This window comes from Coregonus clupeaformis, chromosome 21 (assembly GCF_020615455.1).
Source record: "Coregonus clupeaformis isolate EN_2021a chromosome 21, ASM2061545v1, whole genome shotgun sequence".
NCBI lineage: Eukaryota > Metazoa > Chordata > Actinopteri > Salmoniformes > Salmonidae > Coregonus > Coregonus clupeaformis.
In genome coordinates this window covers 23181666-23195106 of record NC_059212.1, presented here as the reverse complement: position 1 = coordinate 23195106, position 13441 = coordinate 23181666, and the positions used below count along the sequence as shown (strand labels likewise).

The 13441-nt window shown below is 43.7% G+C and overlaps 1 protein-coding gene across 1 annotated transcript in view; it reads right to left on the bottom strand.

Annotated features, from left to right (window-relative positions):
* Positions 1–13441, bottom strand: part of LOC121535103 (dihydropyrimidine dehydrogenase [NADP(+)]) — a 147663-nt gene that overhangs the window by 47475 nt on the left and 86747 nt on the right. Inside the window, exons 11-13 of the mRNA XM_041841825.2 lie at positions 9432–9642; positions 4945–5129; positions 4478–4693 (exon numbers count right to left, since the gene is read on the bottom strand). Of these exons, the coding sequence (XP_041697759.1) occupies positions 4478–4693; positions 4945–5129; positions 9432–9642 (612 nt within the window). The remainder of the gene's footprint in view (positions 1–4477; positions 4694–4944; positions 5130–9431; positions 9643–13441) is intronic.

Here is a 13441-nt window from a genome sequence, read left to right as displayed (position 1 = left end):
ATGATAGTTTCCTATCTATACCACCTAGCTGCCACCCAAAGAGACCCAACAAGGGGAATGAATCCATTCACCAACCCCTGCCTGCTATTCTAGGCCTACCTCTAATTAACCATACAGCTTAATTAGACAATTTACTGGGTAATTAGTAGGCAATTAGCTGACATCTCTCTGATCTTTGCAGTACTGACTGCTTTGACAGCTCGGGCTCTGTGATATACGCTCTGGGTCCTCGCCAGCCTATGGCCATTTTCACTTATACTGCAGCTCAGTGGGGCGGAAATGGCACCTTGGTGCTTTGCCTGATTAAATATAATGTAACTGCAGGGGATACACATCTGTTTCATGGCCTGGAACATCCTTCCCATCCCATTTCACCGTCTCCACCGGGAACCGTTTTGACCACTGTTGACAGTCTGACAACACCATCATGAAATGCCAATGATCATCTAGCATAATTGGGCTGTAATGACAACCCATAGGCGTGGAGGGGAGATGGGTAGACGAGGCATTGTAGCGCGAAGCACTAGGACTTACAAAATGGCCTTTCAGGTACGTTAATGTTTGGAGGAAACGTCTTAATCCCTCCTCGTGATCACTTAGGTTGATTATTTGACGTATCTATGTTGTAAGTGTATGAGTTAACATCATTAACATATATGTATGACTGTGCAGTATCCAGTTGCATGTGTGTGAGAGAGTATACTATACTGAACAAAAATATAAACGCAACATGCAACAATTTCAATGATTTTACTGAGTTACAGTTCATATAAGGAAATCAGTCAATTGAAATAAATTCATTAGGCCCTAATCTATGGATTTCACATGACTGGGCAGGAGCACAGCCATGGGTGGGCCTGGGAGGGCATAGGCCCACCCACTTCGGAGCCAGGCCCAGCCAATCAGAATTTGTTTTTCCCCACAAAAGGCTTTATTACAGACATAAATACTCCTCAGTTTCATCAGTTGTCCGGGTGGCTGGTCTCAGACGATCCCGCAGATGAAGAAGCCGGATGTGGAGGTCCTGGGCTGGCATGGTTACATGTGGTCTGCGGTTGTGAGGCCGGTTGAACGTACTGCCAAATTCTCTAAAGTGACGTTGGAGATGGCTTATGGTAGAGAAATGAACATTCAATTAACTGGTAACAGCTCTGGTGGACATTCCTGCAGTCAGCATGCCAATTGCACGCTCCCTCAACTTGAGACATCTGTGGCATTGTGCTGTGTGACAAAACTGCACATTTTAGAGTGACCTTTTATTGTCCAAAGCACAAGGTGCACCTGTGTAATGATCATGCTGTTTAATCAGCTTCTTGATATGCCACACCTGTCAGGTGGATGGATTATCTTGGCAAAGGAGAAATGATCAGGGATGTAAACAAATTTGTGGACAAAATTTGAGAGAAATAAACTTTTTGTGCATATGGAACATTTCTGGGATCTTTTATTTCAGCTCATGAAACATGGGACCAACACGTTGCATTTATATTTTTGTTTAGTATATATGTTTATGTTTGCAGTCTGCGGTAAGACCATGTTCTAAATAAACATATCCGACTTTACTGCTGCAGTCATTTAGTTCGATTTGATCAATTGCAAGGGGAGAGAAACGTTGGATATGTTTGTGTGTGTGGTGAGAGTGGTGTTGCATGAACTCCAGTCAATGACCCGCACATGAAACAAAACCAAACTTAATTCATTATCTCTCTTTTTTAGTTTGATTAGTGAGACCTCCTGGATGGGAGCAAGGCAGCCCTCCATGGGTGACGTGAAGGTCCGGTAAGCCTCTCACTCACACAAACACACACACACACACACACATACACACACACACACACACACACCAGTTAGAGAGGCTAATTAAGCCCTGTGGGTCCAAACCCTCAGGGATCTCCTCTTCAGATCAGTGTGCTCCAGCAGCTTCACAAGACCCAGCGAATCTACCTGAGATCGTCTCATCACATCAATCAAGGCTGGAACTGGTCAGTGTTCAGGACCGCAACCGCGACCACTTCAACAGCAGCCCATGCTGCTTGACTGTCATGTCGCTCAGTGAAGATACGTGGTTGAGACAGGGTTTACCACCAGGTTTACCAGGGACTCTGGTCTGATCCCTATGTCCTTGATTTACATCCCCCGGTAGAAGCGATCCTTGCCAGAGGGGAAAAAAGCATTTAAATATGCAATGTAGTTCATTAATTATAATGAATGGAAGTGCCGCCTGCAACTTTAAGCGAGTGGGCATCCGCTGTACCGCGCCATACGGCAATTAGCTATTCCGCACACACTCCGTGTTAGGATATTTCCATATCCACTGTGACAATCAGGCCTTATGCCCTGAATGCTATCGACGCGGAGCGGCTGGGGTGTTTGCGATCGGGGGGTGCGCTTGGCGGGTGGGGGGAGAACAGGATATTAAAAAGAAGTCCCTCATGTTTAGGGTATAATGATGGAACAGAGGCGCACTGTTGACACAGGACTTTCTTTATCCTTCTCAGAGAGAGAGACAGGAGAGGCTCAGTGCAATAATTTGACACACAAAGCACACAAGAGAGTGCAATATGATTTCTGTTTACTGAGATATGAGCTGGGGGTGAGCTGCTGCGCTGCTGGTAAGCAGGAGCTACTGGGGAATAGCAAGGCACATGGCACTGACATTGACCAGTATGAAGAGCGGTAGCGAGTGAAAAATCTAACACAACGCTATTGTAGACATTCCAAATCAAATCCAATCTTTATTTATAGAGCACATTTCTTACAGGGGATGTATTTCGAAGTGCTTAACAAATAAAATGAGTCACTGAGAGGGAGGAAGTGAACTTAAAAAGATGGATTTTGGCCAAAGGCTAACTTGCAAACAGAGTCCCAGGTGTTTTAATGTATTTGTCCTGAAAATATATCTACAGGTTCCATGTGACTAGGGTGTTTTCAATGCTCAAGAAAATGTAGAGGTTAGTTAGGTACTAAACCCTGCATAGCAGGATCTATACAGCACATGCCTTGGAATGTGGACTCAACTTTAGAACACTTTCAGGTTGAAGGAAAATGCCTGAAAAACATTGATAGTAGTTGAACTATCCCTCTAAGTAGTGTTTAAAGGGATGCACAGACATTATGTTTGGAGGCAGGCTAGTTGCAACTGTAATAATCACTTTGGATATCCAATATACTTTTTTTGAAAACACTAATAAATCCAATGTCTAATGAATTACTCTTAGTGGTTGGACCATCATCCTGGAGCGTGCTTCTTGAAAAACTGTCACTCTTAGCACTATAGATTAAAGTCCTCATGTATTGTTTTTCAGTAAGAAAACCAATTTCTTAATTTAATTTGAAAGCTTGGCGAGACTTCCACCAATTAGTCATAATAGATTTTTTTTTACCGTTCGAAAAAAGGGGGAACGATTACGGCACCTTTTGGCCTTACCAAATATTCTAACAAATTCTCAACCGTCTAGCAACATATTTCCACTCAGTTTTATACGAGATAATAATTTCTACACCACAGTCGAAAAAAATAACCTTAATGTGAGGTTGCACCTGATACACTACCCTAATTGTTGCTATAGCAATGCCTTACACAACTCCGAACAAGCGCTCCTTGTTTGGTCTTTCTTTTCTCAGTACATTTCCATTTCTAACTTCACTAATAAAGAACTGCCAGCGAGAACAGAGCAAACAGATGTTACTGATTAATTTCCCCATCACTAGAATTAGAAAGTAAATTAAAACAAAAGATTTTCTGCTGGAGCTCAATAAACAACTAATGGCTTTCTCTCTCCCTTCTCTCTATCCCTTCTCTCTCTCCTTTCTCTTTTTTTCCCACTCTCCTGTCAAGAGCAAATGTTACATTGCTAACAAGGCAGATGCATCTTGTTCTAATGGGAGCGTGTTGGTTTAGCTGGAGTCTCTGCCACCTGAATGGAGCTCATTACCGGGGAGCGTGTGTGCAAGTTGGGAGCGCTTTATTGCATTCCTTTATGAGTTATCAGAGCTTTATTAATGCACACGTCTGTGGATGGGGGCTGCTTTAATGTGCTACCGTTATGACTTATCAGAGCCTTGGACAAGGTTAGAGAGGCTCAAAGACAAGACACAGAGACACGGAACGGTCTGTTCATTCCGCTTAGATACTCAACACTGCTGTAACACTGTGAAACATTGCATGAACGCACATGCCAAAAACATCAGGGTTGCCAACAATTTTTCAGTGAGAATCGCTATTGGCTTCTGGATTTGTCGCTAGATGACGTTTTGCCGTTGCCGCGACGACATCACAGCACTAATTTGCCTTGCTGTGGTACAACTGCGGTCCTCTCCCGCTGCACCACAAAACTTCATAAATATAGCGACAATGTTGCTAAATTGGCAACACTGCACACACACGCACGCACACACAACCATTAACAGCATACTTCTAATGAAGCCCATTACAGCGCACGCGTGTGTGCATCTCTCTGTCTCTGTCTGTCTGTACCTTGTCTAGTCCGAAAGTCTTGGTGAGAGCGAAGCCCCAACCCTGTTCGAATGCCCGGCGGATCATGGCGGTGCTGGTGGTGGGGGGAGCACTGGCCAGGCCGAAGGGGTTGGGGAAGGTGATGCCACACATCTCCACACTGATGTCTACCGTGTCAATGGCAGAGTTGAACAGAGGCAGCGCAGGGGTGCTGTCCACTGTCTGGCCGTGGAGGGACTGTAGGGAACAAAAACAGAATTGTAACAGGTTTTATGAAGGCATGATCATAATGGTCGTAGTCATCATCATTATTGGCTGTGCGGTATTCATTAGGCACCAAATAGGATAAAAACAGACAAACAGGGAGGGACTAGCTGTTATTTAAAATGTTCCGTTCTAAAACGTTTTGCTACGGTGTGCACTAATGAATACGACCCATGTGTAATATCTCATTCAACTCTGCAGCGGGTCATAGTTGTCCCACCCACCTGGAGGTACTTGTGGATGTGCCAGGAGGCCTGCTTGCCGTCGTTGACAGACTCCACTGTGGTGTTGGCCAGGCCTGCGATGTCTCCGCCAGCAAACACCCAGGGCTCACTGCTCTGCATGGTCTCAGGGTGCAGGTCTGGAGTGCCCCAGCGGTTCAGCTTGATGGGAGCCATGGCCTCCTGGACTGTTTAGAACAACACATAATAGACATGGTTAATATGACATTATTACAATAGACAGAAGTCTCCAAAGGTCAGGGGTCAGCACATAGCAGCGGGAAGATGTTTGGGGGTGGGGGTGCTGCGATGACGGTGGGGGGGGATTTCTCACTGTGCTACAGAAGGCTATATCGGTCCGCTAATACAGGAATAGTAAAGGCCCAGTGCACTACTTTTGTGTGTACTACATCACAGGGGGATATTTCATATACTTGAACTTGATAATCAACAACAACAAAAAATGTAACACTTATTTTTGTCTCTGCAATCCTCTCAAATAATCCCAGTACTTTATTGATACTGTTCCCTTGTTGCCCCTCCTGCTACTGCATTTGGACTGACTGTCCATTGATCATTGAAAGTGGAGGATTAATCACATCCCTCTTACTGTAGGAGCTGTGGAGTGTGACATGTCAGAGACTCCTGAGATCTTCTCCTTAAATAACATAACTTCTTCCACAGACCCCCACTCTATCTCTCTGGAGAAAACTCCATTGGCAGATGCTGATTGCTGAGCTCCATTAGTGAGAGGAATCCATGCTGTCATATGGGCCTCTGCCAGGCAAGACTATACACACACGTAGGCATACAGACAGGGATGGAGGCATGCACACTCACACACACAGACACATACATACACACACATGCACACACACAGACAGACAGAGCGAGAGAGAGAGAGAGAGAGAGAGAGAGAGAGAGAGAGAGAGAGAGAGACACACACACACAAACACAGGACCAGTCAGAAACCTTTAGATATTTGTCAGACAGACAATAAAGAAGATAGATTTGAAAATGTTCTGCTATTTAGGTGAAGTCACTGGTAGACAATATTTCACGTCTATCTAAGAAGAATCCACTCACATTCCAGGAATGCCCATTTATCTTTATGAGCGACAGGGAACGCAGATAGAACATGCGATGGGCCCCTCAGCAGTAAAAAGGGCCGGTCATCTGCCTGTTGCCCCGTGATCGAATCATGTTCTTGACACACCGCGCCCCCAGCACATTGCAGGGCCTATTTTCTGACGATCTCAGCCTTTTTGTTCTCCCTGACCACTGTCACTGACTGCCTCCTCTGTGAGCTGGTGATTCATACTGTACAGCTACTAGCTAGGTAGGAATATAGTGGTATTTATCAATTAGTCGACAATCTGCCACTATCTAATCTGCTATCAGTATTTATTAGTCCTCTACTTTACTTTACAATGACTTTGTGTTGAAACTCACTGTAGCGGAGATACATAAGAGTTTTGATAACAGATAACTACTAAACTTTTGACTACTTTAATACACATAAGTGAATTTGTCCCAATACTTTTGGTCCCCTAAAATGGGGGGACTATGTACAAAAACTGCTGTAATTTTTAAACGGTTCACCCGATATGGATGACAATACCTTCAAATTAAAGTTGACAGTCTGCACCTTAACCTCATATTCATTGCATCATTTCAAATCCAAAGTGCTGGAGCACAGAGCCAAAACAACAACAAAAATGGTCACTGTCCCAATACCTTTGGAGCTCACTGTGTACATTATGCAAAATACATGACATTCAACAACCAATCATCTACAGTGGGGAAAAAAAGTATTTAGTCAGCCACCAATTGTGCATGTTCTCCCACTTAAAAAGATGAGAGAGGCCTGTAATTTTCATCATAGGTACACGTCAACTATGACAGACAAAATTAGAAGAAAAAAATCCAGAAAATCACATTGTAGGATTTTTAATGAATTTATTTGCAAATTATGGTGGAAAATAAGTATTTGGTCAATAACAATAGTTTCTCAATACTTTGTTATATACCCTTTGTTGGCAATGACACAGGTCAAACGTTTTCTGTAAGTCTTCACAAGGTTTTCACACACTGTTGCTGGTATTTTGGCCCATTCCTCCATGCAGATCTCCTCTAGAGCAGTGATGTTTTGGGGCTGTCGCTGGGCAACACAGACTTTCAACTCCCTCCAAAGATTTTCTATGGGGTTGAGATCTGGAGACTGGCTAGGCCACTCCAGGACCTTGAAATGCTTCTTACGAAGCCACTCCTTCGTTGCCCGGGCGGTGTGTTTGGGATCATTGTCATGCTGAAAGACCCAGCCACGTTTCATCTTCAATGCCCTTGCTGATGGAAGGAGGTTTTCACTCAAAATCTCACGATACATGGCCCCATTCATTCTTTCCTTTACACGGATCAGTCGTCCTGGTCCCTTTGTAGAAAAACAGCCCCAAAGCATGATGTTTCCACCCCCATGCTTCACAGTAGGTATGGTGTTCTTTGGATGCAACTCAGCATTCTTTGTCCTCCAAACACTGACGAGTTGAGTTTTTACCAAAAAGTTATATTTTGGTTTCATCTGACCATATGACATTCTCCCAATCCTCTTCTGGATCATCCAAATGCACTCTAGCAAACTTCAGACGGGCCTGGACATGTACTGGCTTAAGCAGGGGGACACGTCTGGCACTGCAGGATTTGAGTCCCTGGCGGTGTAGTGTGTTACTGATGGTAGGCTTTGTTACTTTGGTCCCAGCTCTCTGCAGGTCATTCACTAGGTCCCCCCTGTGTGGTTCTGAGATTTTTGCTCACCGTTCTTGTGATCATTTTGACCCCACGGGGTGAGATCTTGCGTGGAGCCCCAGATCGAGGGAGATTATCAGTGGTCTTGTATGTCTTCCATTTCCTAATAATTGCTCCCACAGTTGATTTCTTCAAACCAAGCTGCTTACCTATTGCAGATTCAGTCTTCCCAGCCTGGTGCAGGTCTACAATTTTGTTTCTGGTGTCCTTTGACAGCTCTTTGGTCTTGGCCATAGTGGAGTTTGGAGTGTGACTGTTTGAGGTTGTGGACAGGTGTCTTTTATACTGATAACAAGTTCAAACAGGTGCCATTAATACAGGTAACGAGTGGAGGACAGAGGAGCCTCTTAAAGAAGAAGTTACAGGTCTGTGAGAGCCAGAAATATTGCTTGTTTGTAGGTGACCAAATACTTATTTTCCACCATAATTTGCAAATAAATTCATTAAAAATCCTACAATGTGATTTTCTGGATTTTTTTTCTCTCAATTTGTCTGTCATAGTTGACGTGTACCTATGATGAAAATTACAGGCCTCTCTCATCTTTTTAAGTGGGAGAACTTGCACAATTGGTGGCTGACTAAATACTTTTTTCCCCACTGTATGTAAGTATTAATAGAGTATGTGAGTGTCACATATTGTCAAGTGTAAGGTCTAAAACATTCTAATAGCTGCCTCCTGTTTAGGCTAATATTTGGTTGTCCGTAAACTAGGTTCAATCACCCAATGGGTCTGGATGATCTCAACAACAAACACAATAATCAACACGACCCTTATGACAGGGGTTGTAACAAGCCCTCCTCCCTGTGTGGGTGATTTGTATCACACACCCTGCTGAAATCTACAATCTGCATAAGTACAGAGAAGTGGAGCCGCAGAGAGGCAGATGTGTCAAGCTCAATTCTTGATAGGGCTGGTGTTTGTTTTTGTTCCAGCCCAGCACTAACACATCTGATTCAGCTAATAAGGGTTTTTATTGAGGACGAATTATTTGTTTATTAGTTAGATCAGGCGTGTTAGTGCTTGGTTATAACAAAAACATGCACACTCACTGGCCCTCCAGAAATTACATCTGAATGCTCTATTTCTCTATGGATACTTGTGAAGGAAATCCCATACAGAGTTTCCAGATACGTGACCGGCCACCATACAGGCAAAGGGAAGTATGGAGAATGTAAAATGAATGGATTCTGGGGAGAGCGATGAGTGCCCTGTCCCGGCAGGCTGTCTGCTGGGGCATTAACACTGTAGCTAATCTCTTACAAGACCTTGGCTGCCGCAGATGACAGAGATCGCTTAATGCAACGTCAGTATGGATTTGGATGAAATGCCTGGCATGTTCCTGTATGGTGCGTTTAGTGTAGAGGTGATCGGTGACTGAAAAATCTTGATTAGACCACACCTAAAGTGGAGCTGTACTGGAACGCAACTTAACACAACGCAACGTAACATAATGTATTGTAAAGTAATGTATTTTAATGTAATGCATATTTAGGGTCTGATAATCAACATTCTGCCAGTACTCTGCCAGTTAGTATTCTGTTTTATCAGGTCAATCCTAATACAGTAAGATCTTCATAAGATCTGACAAGGGCACTTCAACAGTCACTTCTAAGGGTACTTCAATGAAGGGGGCACGTTTGAACATTCCCCCTCTATCAGACCTGATTCCCCTTCTATCAGACCTTACTTTGAGGGTCAGTCAGCATGGAGCCAAAGGCGCTGATGATATAATCGGCTTTGAGCCGGACGATCTGGTCCTCGTCCTCCAACCAATCACCGCGCTCCGTCAGCTCGGTGCGGTAGAACTGCAGGCCAGCCACGCGGCCGTTCTTCATGATGACCTCACAGGGGGACAGAAAGGGAAGGAACTCGCACTTCTCCTCCTTGGCCAGCTCCATCTGAGGAAATGGAGAAAGTGTTTTTATTATTTTGAAATATTGTATTTTTTCTTCTGTTCCTCCCTTTCGACTAAGTTCCCAACTTCACAGCCTGCAGGACTTTCAAGGATGAAACATGTTTTGAAACATGAAAACACAAATTATAGACAAAAGACATGTTTAGATGTGATGTTGATTCTACATTTAATGCAGTTTAATATATCCCCCTAAGTCTAATGGCCCGGGTTTCGATTAAGCTAACATATGGAATTGTTTTAAGATGGCCATACCAAGGCTCATTTAGCTTTTTGAATTTACAGACCCCTGTACCCACATCAAAAAAATACTACAGTACTTACTATAGAATTCTGTAGTAAATTTGTACTATACTGTAGTATCCCTCGATCGAGTAGTGCTTACTTTAGAATTTTGAGATCGATTGGACTGCTAGCTTTGTTGATGTGGTTTTGAACGTGCCGTCCTTGGGAAGCTCATGCCGGGGATTTCTGAGGTTCCCCCCTCGATGGTGTAGTGCTTACTATAGAATTGTGTTGTATACTATACTCCACACTGTAGTATCCCTTGATTTAAATTTGTCGAGAATAATAAAAAGTTAAATGTATTTCCATTGTGGTCCTACTATAGTTCAAACATCCAACAGGTTACAGCTAACGCACATTAAAAAAATATACTATAGTCTAAATACTGTAGAATTACTATATTTATATACTAATATTGACTAGTGTTTTTGCAGACATGACTAGTCTACCATAGTATTCACTGTAGTGTTTTTGCGGACATGACTGAAGTAACACCTGTTGACTAGGGTTAGCTAAACTACCAGACTACACCAGTTACTGTTTAATGAGGGGAACACCTCAATCAGAACAGAAGACAGGTTCGTGACAGGTCACCTATTGATTTGGGTCAACAGTTCTGAGCAACGCAACAGACCAGACAACACCTTAGCAAATATATATAATTTTTATTACAACTGTAACATCTAAACGTTAGACAGGTTCTAGGCTAAAGGGAAACAGTACAGAGGCAGATATAAAGAACATGCATCGTTTAAATATCTTAGAGGATTAGGTTTCCTTGTAGTACACCAAAATGACTTAGATCTGTTACTTCCACTAGATAACTTTCTGAAAAAGAGTTTCACAGATTCAGCTGACCAAGTTCACAAGATGACCAAAAACAGTGACAAATACTGTACTTCTGATGGTAGAAATTGAACAGTTAACCACTGCATTTACATAAACTATAGACATTTTAGAAATGCAGAATGACTTCACCCTCCTTATTGGAGGGCGCTGCCAATAAACTGCCTGGACCTCAAACCAGCAAAGCCTCTCCAAACAAACCAACTGAAAACAGAAGGATATTATTGCAGTGGCTTTACATAATGAACATCTTGAATATTCTCCCATGAATAAACTCACTGATGGTCAAACTGAAGACATACCATTCAGAACAATCGACCACACTCCAAACATTTCTTCAAGACCGCACAGAAACAGCCCAACCGCAACGACACCCTACAGACCATACACACAATTCTTCGATGAGGTTTAACGGCGGTTGGCACTGTCACGCTCGTTGACGGACGGACCAAGGCGCAGCGTGATATGCATACATGTTTATTATCACGAATAAACACACGACAAAACAATAAACCAACGACACGTGAAGTCCTAAGGTAACACACAACAAACCTTATACGGAACAAGATCCCACAACCCACTAGTGCCAAAAGGCTGCCTAAGTATGGTCCCCAATCAGAGACAACGAGCTACAGCTGCCTCTGATTGGGAACCACACCGGCCAACATAGATCTACACATAATAGACCTACACCATAGAATATATATAACAAAGAATATACACACCCTGACTCAACAAATAAGAGTCCCCTGAGTCAGGGCGTGACAGGCACCCAATAAATGTTGCATTACCGCACCACCAACTAGACTGGAGTATAACTCCCTTATACTTTGCTTGGAAGAAGGGAAATATATCAACAAATACCTTACCATCTAACCCTACACTCACTAAAAACACACCACCCTACTCCACTATTTAAATCTATATAGTCCTACCTCAGGCCAACAGCCTGAAAGGACGGGACACCACCACTCAACACACCCTGTAACTCTTCTGACTTCAAACCTCATCCCTCTCTGCTGCAGCCACCACAACGTCTACTTTCTGTGACTTATGTTCCATCCCTGCAGTACAGTTGATAACCATTGCTATGAACGCTAAAAAGTCAATCTTTTTGAAGCATATATCACGTGTTGGCCTATAACTCTGTACTGGTACAGATCTACTACTCACACGAATCCTCTCAGGATCCCTCCCCTTGACCCATTTTCCTCAACGTTCTTCACTGCCTCAGCATACGTCACCCTCTGCTCTACTCTAACCCTGGTAACCTCAACATGCCTCTCTCGCACCGGACATTTCTGATCCTCAGCCCCATAGGCACCCCTACAATTAACACATACCGCTTCTTTCCCCAATGCTACACATTCCTTTGTCTCATGCCCTTCTGCACACCTAGGAACCGCCCTCCACACTGCTGCCACATGCCCATAAGCTTGACTCCTGTAACAATGTATTGTATTCGGCACAAAAGCTTGTACGGGATAACTGAAATATCCTAACATCACTTTGTCGGGCAAAGACTCAACATCAAAACTCAAAAGAACAGACAATGAGTCTTGTTTCACCACTCACGCCACCATGCCTGCGCTGCACCAAACGACGAGCATCACAATCTTTCCCTTCAGTTGGTCCACTTTCACCCCTACCCCAGTAATCACTCCCTTCAATGGCACCCTTTTCTTGAGAGCAGAACAAGTCATATCTCCTGGCCCCATTCGTTTGGTGCGAAGCGTCTGCTCCCTCTGACCAGCAGAAACAAACAATTATCACCAGACCACTTCTGGTTACCTTCACCGATTCCACAGCACCCAACTCCGTTTTTACCCACACTGAAACCACAAATGGATCAGCCAAAAGGCAGGGGACTCTTCTTTATCCGGGCTCCGAGAACTTCACCATACCTGTCACCTCTGATAATTAGTCATCATTCACTTCCATTTCTCCTCCAGACCTCCATCCAGCATATGGCTCACACTTTCTACAATTCTTCTTCAACAAACCATATCCCTTTTTCCCACAATTTTTAACCAATTCATGCTCACCCACTTCCTCCCTCACTCTCTTTGACCTCTGCCTCTCTTGTTCCCTCCATTCCTCCACCATATTCCAAGTATACATCTCCTTATGATAATATTGCACCTATCATAACATACATCTCGTTCTTGCCCTCTCAAGGGACGCCATTTTCCCAATGGGACGCCATTTTCCCAATGGGACGCCATTTTCCCAATGGGACGCCATTTTCCCAATGGGACGCCATTTCCTCTTGATCCGTCTCCGGCTACCGCTCTCACCTAACCATGACCAATGGGTACTTTTATACATTTCATGCAGGTCCTTCCCTAATAAGAGTGCCCAGGAAAACACTGACCAAAACTTTGGTTCCTAGCCTGTCACACAATGGATGCGGGGGAAGGCATTTGTGGCAGGTGTGCCCTTTATATAACTCTATGGCAAGGTATTTATAGGGGCAGGTTCAAGGGCAGCTCCTTTCAATCCGGGTCCTTCACCCAGACAGAGCTGAATAGTTGAGCACGACAAAAAACTCTCACAAACAACCAGTATGCATCATTGAAATGTGAGTACAAACCTTTTATCTTATATAAGAAGAGGACTCCCAAACCATTGTTGGTTTTGTATAGTTGATATCG